Below are 18,810 nucleotides of genomic sequence, written 5' to 3' on the forward strand. Positions count from 1 at the left end.
TTCGTCAGGCCAAATGGGGATCGACTCGTAGCAGGGACAGTTAAAAACATTTTTTATATAAAAAAAATTCCTGCATCCATTAAAATCCGTTTAAAAAAGTTAAGATGCAATAAGTATTTTAATGGAATTACAAAAAAAGGCTGTGTGGTAGGATTACCGCTTCTATAATTAATTAAGCGCCTTCCTTCTGGTCAATCTATCAAAGCACGTCTATAATTCCGTGGTCTAAGGTATCGTGAATATATACTTTTTTGCAGGGATGTCTTACTACCTATAACGCGGGTATATTTGAAATAAAACAGGAATGGACCAACCTAATTACAGCGAAAACAACCACAAGCTGAATCTACNCCCCCCCAGATAGGTCTCTGGATCCGCCACTGCTCTAGCTCTATATATAAAGTGTCCACACTTAATTAATGTTATTATCATGAACTTTACAGTACGCATATTGCATCACCTGATATCAATCAATCAACATGTATAAATACTATTTTTATATGCACAAAATTGTAATAGGTAACAGTATAGGCATAAATTATTTTTTGGATATAACGTTAGTGCAGGCAAATTCGCCTTGCACCCATATATTCGTCACCCTAGCTGTGACAAAAATGCAATACGATGTCATAATAATAAGATGTGACGTAAATAACGTCACCATAGTCTTCAACACAGTTAAAACCTTCAAATATGTTGATAAGAAGTATAAGAAGGGAAAAGTTATATTATTAATTCAAACAGCTATGAAATATCATGTAACATAACGAAACTTAAAAATTTGGTCTGTACGACCACGGAATTATATTAGAAATCCCTGTTATCTAAGTCCGTGGTACGACGCATATCTCGTCAACTATATTCATTAATATAATGCCTGTTGGTTTTGATTCAGTGTAAATGCATTACATACAAATTGAAAATACCCATATATCTCAACGCTAATTGCAATTGTATGGTCGACCCAGAGCCGTCAATGCAAGTAATTGTTTTTCTAAAAGTGTACTTTGGTACGTGTACAATGTACTGACGACTCAATGCTTGTTTATGGAAACGACGCTCTGAGAGATTTGATTACTCATTTTCCATTTTCATGCAATGTGTATTCAGAAAACAATCAACCAGTAGACTCTATCTTTTTAAAAGTATCGTTTGCGTCTTACATTCAGTCATCTTACAACACTTAAATCAAAATACCACCTAGAAGTTTTCTAGATTTATATAAATACCTGAAAAGAATTTGTTGTCGACCTGAAAGTACTTGCCATTTTGATACATGTGTTTTTGGTCGAATTATTAACTGAAACCCTTACTTATGTGACGAATTATTTTATTACTCATTTTCCATTTTCATGCAATGTGTATTCAGAAAACAATCAACCAGTAGACTCTATCTTTTTAAAAGTATCGTTTGCGTCTTACATTCAGCCATCTTACAACACTTAAATCAAAATACCGCCTAGAAATTTTCTAGATTTATATAAATACCTGAAAAGAATTTGTTGTCGGCCTGAAAGTACTTGCCATTTTGATACATGTGTTTTTGGTCGAATTATTAACTGAAACCCTTACTTATGTGACGAATTTGCCTTTACTAACATTATGTCGCAATTCAATATGTTTAGATTGACATTGGATACCAAAAATTTGATTTTTTTTTTAGATGGTACGCAAAAGTGTTGTTTGCTTATGGAAAGTCTCATTTTGACGAGCAATATTTCTGCACCAAATGAAAAATTATTTTATTAGTATGTGACGCTATTACCGCGCCAAATGAGTGTTCGTATGTAGTGGAAACAGTTGAATGGTGTTCCTCACTACCCGTGATAGCTTGTAGAAGATGTAGATACCGTTGACTACTCTAATATAATTAATTGTGTAGACTGGTACTGTAGTCCTACCTACAAGATGTTGTCTGCTGCGTTTAGGAATTCAGATTTGGTAACCATAGTTTATACTGTGGTTTGATATCGTATGTTTTACTTTCATGATATGTGATAAAACGCACAATAACATTGATTTTAACGCCCTTGACAGTTCTAGGGACATACGTTCGTGACCGATACGTCATTTGCTATCTAAATGGCTGCAGACGGTACTAAATATTTAGACGTTGCAACCGGAATATTTTGAAAATTGGCTTAACAAAAATGTCCCTATCCACTGTACACGAATCAAAGAGGGACTTGAGAATCGCTACATGATGCATATTAGAGGTTCTCCTGGTGTGCAGGGTTGCATAATTAGACGTTTTAGGGGCGCTCGGTGGGAAATGGCACCTCAAATGACGTACTATCACGGCCGATTGACAACGGTAAGCTGCCACCCCAATGCTCTCGTATATTTATAAGCATTGGGAGTGGCAGTTTTACCGAAAGTCTAAAACATGTAAAATTACCCCAACACCTTAGTTTAGGTCCAATATAATTAAAATTATATCTTCACATCGCTCCCGTTTACGCGACATATCAGTAAACGGGAGCGATGTGAAGATATAATTTTAATTAGATTGGTTTAGGTCCAAATATAGCTGTAAAAAAAGCTCAGGTCCATGTGATTCCATTATCAAAGGACGACTCTTACCACCAAGCATTGTTCATTGGTCTGTGTAATGAATGTTTCAGAAGTGGAACACAGCAGGAAACAATAGTGGTTGTGCCCGTGCTTTTATTCCGTACACTTACATGCAATATTTTTGAATTGTCTAAAGTTTCGTTGTCCCGTCAAGACATTGAGCCAGTGAACATCAAGGAATCCCAGCCCCAGAGGACACCAAGACACTACTGTTTGTTTTCATCAACTACGCTACTCTGTTGAAGCCACTGTTGGATTTGTGTATCAGTCTTGGTGCAACCATCCTTTCCGACTTGAAGCAAGTCAAGAACTCTACATTCAACAACTGCGACAGTTGTCGATTGGTGTGTGGAATGACAGGCCGAAATAATAATGGGAAAACCAACTAGCTACAGGATAATATTGAAGACAAGATGTAGAATCCCGAATTGGGATCTGCCCGAGCTCTTATGAACCTGTCACAAACACAGCTTAAAACTATGAACCATTTCCTACCTTCTTCAAACTATTGCCTCTGAGATGGACATTGCTGAGATGACGAATTCATGGATTGTGCACAACTACTACAGACATCTGAAATTCAGATCACTTTCACTGATAAGTTGATAAGGCGTTTTCAACAAACAACTCCTCAACGGCGGCATCAACAATTAAATGATCAGTGTACATATGGACAGAGAGGAAGTTGTCAAAACATTTCTTGGTTTCGTCATTGAAGCAGGCGACAAATTACCTATCTGTAAACGTTTTTATTCTGTTTTGTACTCTTCAAGTGCGTCCTTGTAAATCTTTCCCCTCTTCATATTTTGCCTTAATTTCATCGATTTTTAGTTTGCTATACTGTTACGTTCACTCTTCGGTTTTTTTTCTAAGCAAAAAGGACCCGAAGGATTGCTAGGTCAACGATTAAAGTTTATGTGAATGCAATCAGTAGTTGTAAAATGCCGATGCTCAGCCCGCAAATTTTGTGAGGCTCATTTTTCTGTGAGTCTCATTTTGTATATATCCTTATATGTTTCTGTGAGGTATATTTTTGTGAGACATCTTTCTGTGAGGTACATTTGTTGTGAGGTTTGTATATAACAATAAGTACATTTCAAGGTCACATTTAGGTCATATTGAGGTCACAGTACATGCTCTATAAAAAGTGTTGGTTGACCTGAGGTTTCAGTTGTATTCCATGGCACAGAAACAGATCGATCTCGTCAACTGTGGAAACATCGATGTCTGCGAAATCTCTGCTAGCAGTATTACCTGTCGCATAGGGTTAACGCAGTAAGTCGTCGTTAAGAAGGTCAAAGGTGAGGTGAAAGTTTGTTTACGTGAGGAAAAAAAGAGTTTACAAATCATAGGTGACTTCTTCAAAAAAATGCTGTTTCAAACGGAGAGCCTACAGTGCGTTTATTCATTTATGGAAAATGGCATGTGAAACTGACAGTGTTTGCCACACCGTAAACGTAATACAACCCCTTCATCCATCGTTGATCAAGTGTAACAAGCGCTTAGATACATTAACTTACTGGCCAAAACACCGTTATCATTCACCATATCAACTAGCAAATAACGGATTTTTCTATACAGACAATGAAGACTGTGTTACTTGTTTCATGTGTGGTGTTTCGTTAAAGCATTAGACCTTTTTTGACGATATCAAAGCGGAGCACGCAAGGTGGTCAAAAGATTGCCTTTATCTTCAAATGGTGTTTTGAGTTTAAACACATGTCTTTAGACAACTAAGAAATGGACGTTAACTAAGAAAATACTGCATGACTATTAATTCGAGGAAATCGAAAAGGCCTATAGAAGAATATTAAAAAATCTGATGTCTTTCTTAGGCGTATGCAGTAAGATCTAAGATAACTGAACTTTTTGTATGTACGGGATGTGAAGAAGGACTAGCCAATCAACTAGGACATCGTTGTGTGATGCTTCCCTATGACGATGTGGTGGATTTACATTTTGATAAAGCATTGATCTTAACAAACCATTTTAAGTGGAAAAGACTTGGTGTGAATCCGCCCTACAATCGTGTATTCCTTCTGGATCGCTAAACTATCTCATGCAAGATCAACGACTGCGTAATGGTTCTTACGTTATCGAAAACTATAGTATAAAAATAAAGAAATATGTCAAGAAGATAGGTGTTGACGAAACTCGATTGTTTACATAAAGATGGACAGTGTTACCAATTACCCAGCTCATAGACACATGTCAAGTCATACAGATCGGTTAGTGACGTTCTTACAGTGGCCTTGTAGACTTTGTCCATATTAGCTGGCTCGTGACGGATTTTTCTACGAAGGTTTAAGGGAATATATTACATGTTACAAGAGTGGTAAAACTTTAAATTATTTGGAATTCAAACACTTTTCAGTAGAGTGTTGTTATTCTAACTTAGCACATCCTTCGCAGATTTGTTGAAGACTTTCTGATAATGGACTCGTCAGATAGTATCAGAATGGACAACCTTTTAAAACTTGTATATGCATATCACGTCAAGAAAATCACTGAAGGACAGTGGAGTATTCAGAACGCCTTTGATAGTGTGGATGACGTGAGCGTGATACGTGACTTCATTCGAGAGACTGTAAACACTAACATTCCGAGAAAAGCAAGAAATGACTTTATATCGCAGCTATGTAGTGTAGAATGGAGAGCCAGACAACTCACAACAGAAAAATGGAAAGACGAAGTCAGTCATATGACCATGTCCATGATTCGTTTAGAGAATAAGATTAAAAACAAAACGCTGTAAAATATTTTTATTTGAAATAAAAGATTATGTACATAATTCTTTGTCGCATTATGTTAAATCACCAGGTCTTTATAAAATTAGACGATATATACAAAGTTTCGACGATTACAGTATACAGAAACCTTCAAGGCGTTCATTTAAAAGAGCACAAGTAGAAGTTTCCGGTCCTTATGAGCAATACGATATAGATCTTGCAGACGTTTCCTCCCTCTCAAAGCAGAATTCTGGCTATCGCTTTCTTCTCGTCGTCATTGACGTGTTCACTCGTTTCTTATGGGTCAAACCTGTAATGACAAAAACAGCCAGAGATGTATAAGATGCATTTTAAAAAATCATTGAAAGAGGCGAAGTACCAAAGCGCATGCGTAGTGACAAAGGAGGTGAGATAAACAATAAATTAATGAAGAAATGGTGTGAAGAACATGACGAACACTATTTTACCAGCCAGAATGAGTCAAAGGCTAATTATGCAGAAAGGGTAATCAGAACGCTTAAGACGATGATGTATAGATACTTTACAAAATATAGAACTTATCAATACATCGACAAATTACAAGATTTTGTTGGGAATTACAACGCTACGCCTCATAGGTCCTTAAATGAGCTACCATCAAGAGACGTAAACGATTCCAATAAAGCCGATGTATTTGCCTATTTGTATCTTAAGAAGATGAAGCCAGCAAAACAAAAGGTAAAATCTGCGAAAAGTAAAAGAAACCCTTTTAGATTGAAGATTGGAAGTCTTGTGAGAATTTCTCATTTAAAGTAACCTTTCACTAGAGCTTATCAGCAACAATGATCTTCCGAAATTTTTAAAGTGAGCAGGCGATTTCTACGGCAGGGTATTCCACAATATCAATTAGTCGACTATTTAAACGAGAACATTAAAAGAAACTTTTACCAGTCTGAACTACAAAGAGTGGACAAGGACGAAAATGCACTATGGTTCATCGAAATAAAACTAAAGAAGCGTAAGAGACGTGGACAGATCGAATTGCTTGTAAAATTCGAAGGTATTCGATATAACCAGTGGATTATTGAAAAAGATATCAAAGACCTTGCGAGAGTTTAAGATGTCACACTACGTAGTTATTCACAGCGATAGGAGTCAAGCATATTTTCCCGAAAACAATATTGCACAGTTTCGATCACACTTTCAATCCTATGGAAAGTAGCGCTAGTGGATATAGCCCTACCACCGGCTGCATCAAAAACGAAACAAAATATTTACTTACACAGTGACATATTCGGTGAAACGTTTGTCGATGGAGAAAAGGAAAGCCTTCTCCGAGTGGTGAGAGCGTTGAAAGTAGGTAACTGGTCACAGACATCCGACAACCCATTCTACGTTCCCGTGAGAAAAACTGAAATCAGAGCCATAGAAATCAATATAAAGACCGGTAAAGGAGACCCTGTTTCATTTCTTAAAGGACGAGCGACGGTTACACTTCGTTTTAAACAGTTTCCGTTTTTAGCATGAATGTTTCAAATATGTACCTCCATAATGTAGGGAAGTGGATAAAATACGACCAAGATGTGGCACAAGGCAAGGAAAATGCTTCTGCAAACAACGTGAACAGGAACGTAAAACAATGGGGTGGTGGTCTATCACAGAATTCTTACGAATTTATGAATCCCATAGATAAAAACAGTAACGAAGGAGAAAAGTCTTTACCAACCCGAGACATCGATATTAGCATGGTGTCGCCAGCGCAGCAAGTCGTCGAACAGGTCAAATCTGAACTTAAAAGACATAGGCGTTCGTCCAGTCGTCATTTGTCAGCAAAGCGTCGTCGTGTTCACACCTCCAGAAAGCAGATGAAAATACGTAAATCGACTATAACAACGAAGCAGAGCAGGAACAATTTTAAAAAGTCAACAAAAAAGTCTACTAAGAAGTCGCCTAAGAAACGTCATACCAAAATATCTACAAAGGCAAAAAAGACGAGCAAAGCCTCATATTTGTTTAGAGAAGCACAACCATCGGAATTGGCTCTGTTCGATCTCCCTCCAACACAAACGGCTGTGGAAAATGTATATTATCAAGACGTGTTACCCATTTCCCAAAAAAAACAGCGACTCACCCGTCGAATTCGTAGTTTCCGGTCAAAACGGATTAGAATTGTTAGATTTGAAAAACAGTCTCGTCTATGCAAAAGTTAAAATTGTTAAAGCAGATGGAACTGCAATAAGCGATACGGAAGATGCAGGACCCGTAAATTTATTTTAACCTACTTTGTTTTCACAAGTGGACGTTACTTAACAGGGGAAGACCGTCGTATCGACAACAAACTATTATGCCTACAAAGCCTACCTCCATGTGTTAATGAAGTATGGTAAGGACGCCGAAACGTCGCAATTGTCTACTCAGCTGTGGAAGCAAGACGATGAAGGTAGCATGGACGCAGATAGTCCCAGAACGGGTTCTAATAATGCACTTCTCGACAGAGCAAAACGCTTCGAAGGGGTTAAAGGTGGTGGGCAAGGTAGGACCACTCTACCACGATTTGTTCAAGATGGATATGTATCTGTTAAACCAAGTTAACGTCAACGTCAAACTGCACAGATCGAAACCTGAATTTTGTCTAATGTCGGGTGATGTCACGGCAGATTATAAGGTTGTGTTTGAAGACATTCGACTGCGCGTGAGTGAAGTCAAAGTTAATCCCGCCGTCATATATTATCAAAGTCAAGCTCTCGAACGGACTAATGCCAAATACCCATTTACTCAGACTCTCATTAAACAGATGACCATTCCAACAGGTTCTACAATTTCACCTGCGATAATATATTTCAGGGTTTGAGACCGAATGTAGTCGTAGTTGGATTTGTAAATGCTACAGGTGTATCGGGTAACTATGAACAAAACCCCTGTTTTTTTCAATCTTACGACATTTCATCCATCGGACTGTACGTAGATGGTATACCCGTTGGTGGTAATCCCCTGAAGTTAAAGTACAGCGATAATGGAGGGCAGACTGTCATCCCAGTACTGAGGAGTATGCCACAATGCACCGGCAAATGATTGAGTGATAGCGTGTTGAATTTAGAGAGAGACGATATCGGACTGGGCTATTCCCTTTACACATTTAACCTAGAACCAACATTCAGAACGAGTCAGTATCTTAGCTTACTCAAACAAGGAAACGTGAGACTGGAGGTAACATTTGGGACTGCGTTGGCGGAAGCGGTGTCTTGTTTCATCTACTGTGAGTACCCCGGCTATTTTGAAATCAACGCTGCAAGGGACATGGTATCACCATGAACACTCGTCAGCTTCTCGATGTAATAAATTCAGATTCTGTAATGAGAAAAGTAGTCAGTGGAGTGTTTGCTCGAGATCAAATACCTCACAAGTCAAATGGTTTCCCCTGTGGCTTTATTGTAAAAACGGACTCGAGTGATCGTCCTGGAAATCGGCTACAAAAAAGATTTTTTCGAAAGCTATGGCCACTCACCAGAATACTATTCATTCAAGGCAAATGCATACAATAATAAGCGATTACAGAGTAATGTTTCAAATGTTTGCGGTTAATATTGTTTGTATTATCTCTTGAATAGATGCAGAGGTATATCTATGAACTCTATCGTTAATCAGTTTGGGAATAACTATATAGAAAACGACCATTTTGTTTATGATTTCATATCAAATGCATTCCCATGTCATGTTAATTATTGTGCTAATAATCAGAGTTGTTGTGCTGCCATTAAAAATGTAAATAAATACTTCAAATAGCCAAGTTTTGTCTGCTAGTATTCATTTTTTATTCGAACGAGAGAATGGTATGTCAAATAGAGTCTAGTCAAGTTCCAGTCACCGTGCAGAATCATGATATGCGGGGCAAGCGGAAGTGGTAAGACATTTTTAACTAAACATATATTAGAACATGTCGATGGTATGTTTAGCGAAGCACCCATCAAGATCATTCTCTGTTACGACACCTGACAGCCTATGTTTGATCAGTTACGCAGCAATCTTAAGGAAAAAACATTTCATCAAGGACAACCAAACGAGGATCATTTTGAGGAAAGGGGGAAAAATCGACGGTCACAAGTTACTAGTGATCGACGATTGTATGACAGAAGGTGTAGACAGTCCACATTCAATGAAAATGTTTTGTGTAAATCTCACCATCAGAATTTCAGTCAATTGTATAGTACAAAACGTTTTTCAAGATTTGGTTACCTGTTAATTGACGTTTCACCTTCTGACGTAAATATGACCAGCATTTCATCTCCATTACCTCCACTTCGAAATAGAATCTTGCCGGGAGAGAATACCGCGTAATCTCCTAAAATATGAAATGTTTGATCGAATTTTGGCTGATGGCCTCAGACAAGCAAAAGAAAGTGGTTTTGTTAACGTTAACCGATCTACAACTCAAGTTTCTGACAGAAATTATATACAACATATTATCCATATTTTTTATAAACTACTTAGCAAGAGAATTATTTTAATACCGAAGGCGGAATACGAACACCTTTTGTCTGAAGCAGATGACGGAAAAGATTTATAAAACTGACAACAATGAGGACATACCACCACTGAAACAGTCAACGAGCAGACAAAGGTCATTGGAAAAAACGACCAAACAAAGGACATCACTGAAAAGCCTGATGGTCATGAAAAGGTCATCGCTGAAAAGCCTAGCTGTCAAGAAAAGGTCAACGCTAAGATCAGGCGTAGTGCACGCCAAAACAAAGGTCAAAAGGGTGGCCGGTTATATATCAGAGAGACACCAAAACAATTCATGCAGAACACTAAACCAAAGCGTAAGTGGTTGTCCTTTAAAATCTAGCTGACTGAGCATGCGCTCACAAAAAAAGGCGCAATATATAAATCCAGGTATGTGACTGAAGTCGTCGGAGAGCAGAGAGAAACTCAACCACAGCTTACGGTGTTAAAACGAAAACTAGACAGCCTAGATGTATCACCAAACAAAATACAAAGGAAAGATTAATTATCAAACAAGAAACAAACAAAGGATGACGAACAACCTGAATCACGACCTGTCTCTCAAAACGGACTTCGCCGACGTGTTTGAAAATTTCCGAACCATGTGTCTAAATTATTACGGATTAGACGCCGCCCACTTTTACACCGCTCCCGGTCTGGCATGGCAGGCAGCTTTGAAAATGACAGGCGTTCACTTGGAATTAGTCACAGAACCAGACATGTATCTTTTCTTTGAGAACGGAGTAAAAGAGGGTATTTCTATGGTTTCTAACAAGTATGCAAAAGCCAACAATTCCTACATTCCCGAATCTTACGATCCCCCCCATCCTGATCCTTATATCATGTATACGGATTGTAACAATTTATATGGTAAAGCCATATCAGAGCCACTTCCAATAGGGGATTTCCGTTGGATAGAAAACGCCGATAAGTTCGACGAACTGTCAATACCCAAAGAGGGTGACTTGGGGGTACATCCTTGAGGTCGATTTGGAGGTGAGCGAAAGCGATCACGATCTAATGAGCACTATCCTTTGGCTCCCGAGCGTAAAACCGTCTCAGACGGGAGTTATCGCCCACAAGCAAAGCACTGTGGAGAGAGCTTAACCCAATGCACAAACAGAGTCTTTATTTTCACTTATAAATAAAGTTCATGTATCTTTGTGAATTGTACATAATTATTTCGTTATTTCATTATTGTAAATGTGATATGAATGATTTATGTCATTTAAATTTACACTTTGTCATAGTTCATTACCGATTTCAATGTATTCATTTAGTTACTTCATGATAAAAATCATTTGATATATTACATGATGATGAAAGCTTCGTTGTAATTTATAAAATAATTGGTATTTGAAATTACAAAATAGCTCATTGTGTGTAGATGATAGAACAGTTTAACAGCATCGTGGCCTAAAATCTAATGAAATGAGTGTTATATAGATATATATATGTGTTCAGATTATAAAATGGTACAGACAGATTGTATAATTGTACATGTATAAGTATATGATAAAAATATATAAAAATATCTTTGATTTGTTTTGTTTTTCTTTCTGAGAAGCACTGCGGCGGTATTTCAGTTAATGTAATTTTTATAAAACTCAATAAAACTTTTACATCATGTGTCAATATTTGTTATGTAGTTAGAATTGTTTTAAATAGATTGATGTTTAAGTTTGATGTATATATTTAAGCTAATGCTCAGGTTATGACTAAAAACAATTTTAAATGATAAATGTGTCAATGATAGTTTTTTATTTCAAGAATTTCATCTCCTTTTGACTGTAAACTTTCCCAACATTTTATAAATGTGTTATTAGTGGCTTTCTAAATTGATGACTTTTTAATGTGGAAATTCTATTTCATATATTAAAATTAATTTTTTTTTTTTTTTTAAAAACTCAATAAAACTTTTACATCATGTGTCAATATTTGTTATGTAGTTAGAATTGTTTCAAACAGATTGAAGTTTAGGTTTGATGTTTATATTTAAGCTAATGCTCAGTTTGTGACTAAAAAACAATGCATGTTAAAAGTATTTTTAAATGATACATGTATCAGACTAGATTTATGAGGATATTTTGTTTCCTTTCTGTTTTTGCCGTGTTATGATAAACTCGCAAGTGGCGTAAGTTAGAGGTAGCGTTTCACTTATCCAGTCTGACCTTAAAATAAGAGCAAGGCGATCTTTAGATTTTCATTCCCAAAGTTTATTTACATAATTAAATATTTTACTAACAAACAAACTAAATACTTACTATATACAATATACAATACAAATTATCAATTCTATCTTGCACTTCATAATTTACTGTTAACCATTTTCTTATAAATATATAATAATTTACTTTTACTCATAATTATTCCTTATACAACATAAAACATTCTTTTTCTATATTATCGCTTTTACATTTACAATTCAGAGGTTTATTATACAATATAACCTTAAGTTCTTACCTTAAAATAAAAGCAAGGCGATCTTTAGATTTTCATTCCCAAAGTGATTGTTCGGGAGAGATCGAGCCTTTTTATACTCAGCACCATAGTGATGGTCAATTGTCTAACTGCTTGACCAATAAATGCAGAATTTCGCATCATGTGATCCTGGCCACCAAGGGTTGGTTTGGTACCCTTGTTTTGGTGATAAGCCCGGGATCATAATTAGCTGACCATGTCACTATGGTCTTGTTTAACCGTGTTATGTAAGAACAAGTTGAACGAGACTGTTTACATATAAATACATATATCAAAGTACAAAGTCCGACAGTTCTGGACATCATGACCTTAGTGTTAGGCTGACTTTACAAGTACTAGTCGGCTTCATTATGTACTTCCTAATGAGTACTTTTTAATCTTTCAATTAAGCCGAGGCCTGGATTATCAACTGTATGAATCCTACGACCATTGACATTGGATTTTGTTTGATAATTCCATATACTGTATTAATAGCATGTTCGCTAAACTTGATTTACACAATAACACAATATCTTGATATATATATAAATTCTTCATAAAATTGTTACTATACAATAATCACAATAAAAATATAAAATCCATCGTAATAGATGCCCCCCTGGTTGTAAGACCTTGACCCCAAGGTCAACTCGATCTGATGCACAAGGGAGTCGTGTACAATAAAAATACGACTTCATATACCTTGTAAGTCCTTCACAATCCTAGGACCTTTAGCATCGTCAGACAATCAACCAGGGTAAACAATTATTTGTACAAAGCTATAGATTTGTGCGTGACAAAAACAACTCACTTCATGTCAGCTAATGATAAACTACACTCATTGTAAATACACGCCAGCAGGCCATATCTTTCATTTTTTACGAGATTTTCTGCACACACTCGAGAAATGATTCATGTTGCGGCAATAATGACATATTTTCCCTTGCGCTGGGCATCTAGACCTATCTGTACATCGCCCGCCACATCCTTGACATGGGAAATTTTGACTGGGGTTGGGCCGATGTGAGGGTAACATGTTGTGACGATAACTGTGTTGAAATGGGGTTTGGGTAAGGTGTGGGTGGTGATGACGGGGTGAAAATGGCATCGAATAGCGAGATCTGGGTTCAGGATGATAAGGAGTATATGGTTTTTGAAAAGGTGGCCTGGGATAATGCCTTGGGGATTGCTGGTGAGGCTCTGCTACGCACAAACTTTTCTCGACCATCTCCTCTAGGGAGGCTATTCTGGCCAAGATAAGTTCTGTCGGGATATCTGACTGTGCGATATTAACTGAGCCTGTAGTAACGACCATTGCCTTTTCTGTCAAAATAGACATATGACGTAAGTCGTCTAGAGAGTTTGGTTCCTTATTGGCCACAACTGATTTTATTTCTGGCTTAAGGCCACTTAACGCTACTGCCAATTTGAACTCGTTAGAGATTTTTCTGTTCGACATTACATTATGCAATCTAGTCAAATAGTCAATGACTTTTTCAGATTGTCCCTGTTTCGTATCATAAAGTGAGCCGTCTAACATTCGGTATCTGCCTTAAACCTGGCTACAAAAGCTTGCCTAAGTCCGTCCCATGTTTCATGAACCGGTTCATTATCAAACCATACTTTAGCATGTTTTTCAAGATGAAATGGAAATGCATGCTTCATTTTAGCTTCCACAAGTTCATAAAAATTACACCATGCCTGGAAATCACCTAACCAGGCTTCATAACTCTGCGTACCATCACCTGAGAATTTGTCTAATTTCAAGGCACCCCCTGGCATGATACCAAACAATTTTTTCCTACCGTATGGGTATGTTGAAGCGGCTGGCTCTGCCTCGATGTCCTCGTTGACGGAGATGTCGTCGTCTCCGGGACTGTGCTGGACGAAAGGGTTGAGGTTCAGGGATGGTTGGGTCAGAACGGGACTGTTGGCAGAGTCCTGTCGATCTCTGGAGTCTCGTTGTGGAAATGCTGCGGTCTCCTCTAGATGTGGGTCTAGGAAGGACCTGTCCAAAAATGCAATGGTCTGTTCCGTTGGAGGTTGCCGGCCGGAGCTTGTCACGGGACCAATGAATGAACGGTCTACAGCATCCTTTAACTCCTTTCCGTCTCTCAACACTGAGCGCTGGTCCATACGCTTGTAGAGTGGAAAGAAGTGACTAACTGAAAGAATGTTCGCCTTTTTGGTTTTGTTTTTCTCCACCATCGATCAGACTAGATTTAAGAGGATATTTTGTTTCCTTTCTGTTTTTGCTGTGAGATGATAAATTCGCAGGTGGCGTAAGTTAGAGGTACCGTTTCACTTATCCAGTCTGACCTTAAAATAAAAGCAAGGCGATCTTTAGATTTTCATTCCCAAAGTGATTGTTTGGGAGAGATCGAGCCTTTTAATACTCGTCACCGTAGTGATGGTCAATTGTCTAACTGCTTGACCAATAAATGCAGAATTTCGCATCATGTGATCCTGGCCACCAAGGGTCGGTTTGGCGGCCTTGTTTTGGTGATAAGCCCGGGATCATAATTAGCTGACCAGGTCACTATGGTCTTGTTTAACCGTGTTATGTAAGAACAATTTGAACTTGACTGTTTACATATAAAATTGGATTTTGTTTGATTATTCCATATACTGTATCAATAGCATGTTCACTAAATTTGATTTACACAATAACACAATATCTTGATATATATATAAATTCTTCATAAAATTGTTACTATACAATAATCACAATAAAAATATAAAATCCATCGTAATAGATGTGTCAATGGTAGTAAGAGTTTTGATAATACTCAAGATAGGTTTTGAGAATACTCAAGATATTTTAGTGAGTGAGATAGTCAGTGCTCAACTGATATTTGTTCAAGCTTTTATTTCAAAAATTTCGTCTCCCTTTGACTGTTAACTTTCCCTAAATTTTATATATGTGTTATTAGTGGCTTTCTAAATTAATGATAATACCATTAGGTGTATTGAGTTAAACAGTAAGTTTATTAAGACTCCGCAATGTGCCAGTTGACTGTAAACTTTCCCTAAATGTTATATATGTGTTATTAGTGGCTTTCTAAATTTATGATAATACCATTAGGTGTATTGAGTTAAACAGTAAGTTTATTAAGACTCCGCAATGTGCCAGTTGACTGTAAACTTTCAAACAGTGTTTTAAAAGTATTTTGTAGGCCATGCATTGTTATGTAGTTAATTTTGTTTGAATATCCTCTATTAATGTACTCATTAAAATTGATGCTTAAGTTTTGAAAAAAAAATGAAATGATATTGTTTATTTTTAAATGATACATGTGCCAATGAAAGTTATATAGTTAGTTTTTGATAATACTCTAGCTGGTGCTCAAGTTATGTTTTTTGTTCAGGTTTTGACAAAAGAAATCCATTTCTTGTATTTTAAAATCTACCTCAATACTTGCTTCGTAAATCAAAAATGTTATCTCCCTTTGACTGTACACATTCCCTAAATTTTATGTTTTATTGGTGGCTTTCTAAATTTATGATAATTCCATTGTTAAACAGAATTTTAAAAGACTAAAAGTATTTTGTAGACCATTATTCGGTATGTAGTTTTTTTGAATTTTTTTTTTTTTTTTAAATGGCTTGATGATTAGATTTGATGTACATATTTTGAAAATGTTTAATTTTGCATGATTGCATATACCAATGATAGTTATTCAGTTTGTTTTTGATAATACTCAAGATAGTTTATGATAACTGATGCGTAAGTGATGTTTGATGTTTGTTTAAGCTTTTATTTCAAAAAGGTTATCTCCCTTTGACTGTACACATTCCCTAAATTGATAACTTTCATATTATAGATATTTGTTTTACTTTTCTTAGTTTAGATAGTTTGGTAGTTTTAGTTTATATTTGATAATGATTTTATGACTTTAAAATCCACTTACCTCAATACTTATACGATTGCTCTACGGCAAAGCATTCCTTGAATTCACTTGTGTTAGAATTGTCCTCTTCTAAATTTATAGGTTTCTGACATAGAGTCACCTTTACACTCATAGTTTGTGTCTCTTTGGTTCTGTATAGAACTGGTTTCTACTGTGTTTTCCATTTAAAACCAACACCGAAAATGAAGGTGGGAACCTTACACGTCATATAAAATGTGTCCGTTGACGGGTTTAATGACACTAATCCGATTTAGACGTAGACAGACAGTATACCAGTAACGATTCATTTACAAAAAGAAAATGGGCTGTAATCATAAAAGAAACTTTGCTTTAGCATTTGTTCAGGACACTTCTGTTTCTAATTAAATACTAGTTTGTAAGATTGTCGTCCTACATATGTAACGCATAAATTACACAATTGATAAGTCTCAATCTGTTGCCTTGGGGAGGACTCATTGTAGCAATAGATCAGTGTAAAACTGAAAACTGGCGAGAGTCTTTGTAGGTGTTGTCGGATTAGGATTATAAAGGTTTTGGTTTATCAAGTGCCACTGTTGTCCCGATGACCGAGCAATATGTCAATCTTGTTACGATAGGATTAATGGTCGTCTTTGTCCTTTTTGTAGGACACCATATAGATCGCCCCCAATGGCGGCAGAAGCCAGAATGTTCTATTCTTAAATTCTGTATAAATGTTGTATTTCATGGCGATTATAGTGAAATTGATGAGGTCATGGAAGGGGATTATTTAACGATGGTTCTTCCAATGGATGTAAATGTTTGGACAATAACTATGCCAGACAATATATTGCTTATCAACTCATCAAAACTAAAAAATTAAAATTAAAAACATGAAGGATCAAACAAAAGACATTCATGTGATGGTATTAAAACCAACTTTAACGAGTAACAATGGATTAATCGCCGCTTTATTATGATCACATGACGATGTTTACACAGTTGCCGATGTCGATCTGTTTCTGAGTATTGCGGTACAACTGAAACCTCAGGTAAACCATCACTTTTTATAGAACATGTACTGTGACCTCAATATGACCTAAATGTGACCTTGAAATGTACTTATTGTTATATACAAACCTCACAACAAATGTACTTCACAGAAAGATGTCTCACAACAATATACCTCACAGAAACATATAAGGATATATACAAAATGAGACTCACAGAAAAATGAGCCTCACAAACCTTGCGGGCTGAGCATCGGCATTTTACAACTACTGCAATCGTGTAAAAAAAACCAATGAGTGAAGTTAATGACAAATGTTTATCAACACACAATCTCAGCTGATATTTTTTTATCATGGATTGTTTTTTATAAGTAAAAAAGAACTGTTGTCTTGACAAGATTACCTTACCTTAAATAATAGGATAATGAATGACATTGTATGTGACTGAATCATGGACAAGGAATCATCAACCGACTTCGGAAGCTGTTAACTGGATTTGTTAGAAATCATCCACTGATTTAAGAAGTTCATCTACTGAATTCTGAAGCTGTTAACTGGATTTGTTAGAGATCATCTACTGACTTTAGAAGCTGTCCAATGGATAAGTAAAGATCATCTACTGACGTTAGAATCTATACAATGGATAAGTAATGATCATCTACTGACTTTAGAATCTGTCCAATGGATAAGTAATGATCATCTACTGACTTTAGAAGCTGTCCAATGGATAAGTAAAGATCATCTACTGACTTTAGAATCTGTCCAATGGATAAGTAATGATCGACTACTGACTTTAGAATCTGTCCAATGGATAAGTAATGATCATCTACTGACTTAAGAATCTGTCCAATGGATAAGTAATGATCATATACTGACTTTAGAAGCTGTCCAATGGATAAGTAATGATCTACTGACTTTAGAAACTGTTCAATGGATAAGTAATGAACATCTACTGACTTAAGAAGCTGTCAAATTGATAAGTAATGATCATCTACTGACTTAAGAATCTGTCCAATGGATAAGTAATGATCATATACTGACTTTAGAAGCTGTCCAATGGATAAGCAATGATCTACTGACTTTAGAAGCTGTCCAATGGATAAGTAATGATCTACTGACTTTAGAAACTGTTCAATGGATAAGTAATGAACATCTACTGACTTAAGAAGCTGTCCAATTGATAAGTAATGATCATCTACTGACTTAAGAATCTGTCCAATGGATAAGTAATGATCATCTACTGACTTTAGAAGCTGTTCAATGGATAAGTAATGATCTACTGACTTTAGAAACTGTCCAATGGATAAGTAATGATCATCTACTGACTTTAGAATATATCCAATTGATAAGTATTGATCATCTTCTGACTTTAGAAGCTGTCCAATGAATAAGTAATGATCATCTACTGAATTTAAGAAGCTGTCCAATTGATAATTAATGATCGACTACTGACTTAAGAATCCGTCCAATGGATAAGTAATGATCATCAACTGACGTTAGAATCAGTCTAATGGATAAGTAATGATCACCTACTGACTTTAGAATTTGTCCAATGGATAAGTAATGATCATTTACTGACTTTAGAAGCTGTCCAATGGATAAGTAATGATCGACTACTGACTTTAGAATCTGTCCAATGGATAAGTAATGATCATCTACTGACGTTAGAATCTGTCCAATGGATAA

General features: G+C 36.4%; 1 protein-coding gene across 4 annotated transcripts; it reads right to left on the reverse strand.

Moving 5' to 3' along the window:
• Window positions 1-5,381: 5,381 nt before the first annotated feature.
• On the reverse strand, window positions 5,382-16,597 carry LOC110467182. 4 transcript variants are annotated; one of them, XM_021524153.1, is made up of 6 exons: window positions 16,157-16,597; window positions 14,051-14,564; window positions 9,516-9,621; window positions 8,464-8,630; window positions 6,565-6,693; window positions 5,382-5,613 (listed from the first exon to the last, which is right to left on the reverse strand). In XM_021524153.1, the coding sequence occupies exons 2-4, from the start codon at window positions 14,451-14,453 to the stop codon at window positions 8,624-8,626; spliced, it is 516 nt and encodes a 171-aa protein (XP_021379828.1). In that variant the 5' UTR covers window positions 14,454-14,564; window positions 16,157-16,597; the 3' UTR covers window positions 5,382-5,613; window positions 6,565-6,693; window positions 8,464-8,623. The 4 variants fall into 4 exon arrangements, with proteins under 4 accessions (XP_021379828.1, XP_021379830.1, XP_021379829.1 ...); XM_021524154.1 differs by lacking the exons at window positions 5,382-5,613; window positions 6,565-6,693 and adding an exon at window positions 6,915-7,134; XM_021524155.1 differs by lacking the exons at window positions 8,464-8,630; window positions 9,516-9,621.
• Between the last annotated feature and the right edge of the window lie 2,213 nt (window positions 16,598-18,810).

The sequence above is a fragment of the Mizuhopecten yessoensis genome, unplaced genomic scaffold (assembly GCF_002113885.1).
Source record: "Mizuhopecten yessoensis strain PY_sf001 unplaced genomic scaffold, ASM211388v2 scaffold11165, whole genome shotgun sequence".
NCBI lineage: Eukaryota > Metazoa > Mollusca > Bivalvia > Pectinida > Pectinidae > Mizuhopecten > Mizuhopecten yessoensis.

Coding starts and splice junctions, on each gene's coding strand:
- LOC110467182 (XM_021524152.1), bottom strand. CDS start 14,453: ATGGTGGAGAAAAACAAAACCAAAAAGGCGAACATTCTTTCAGTTAGT.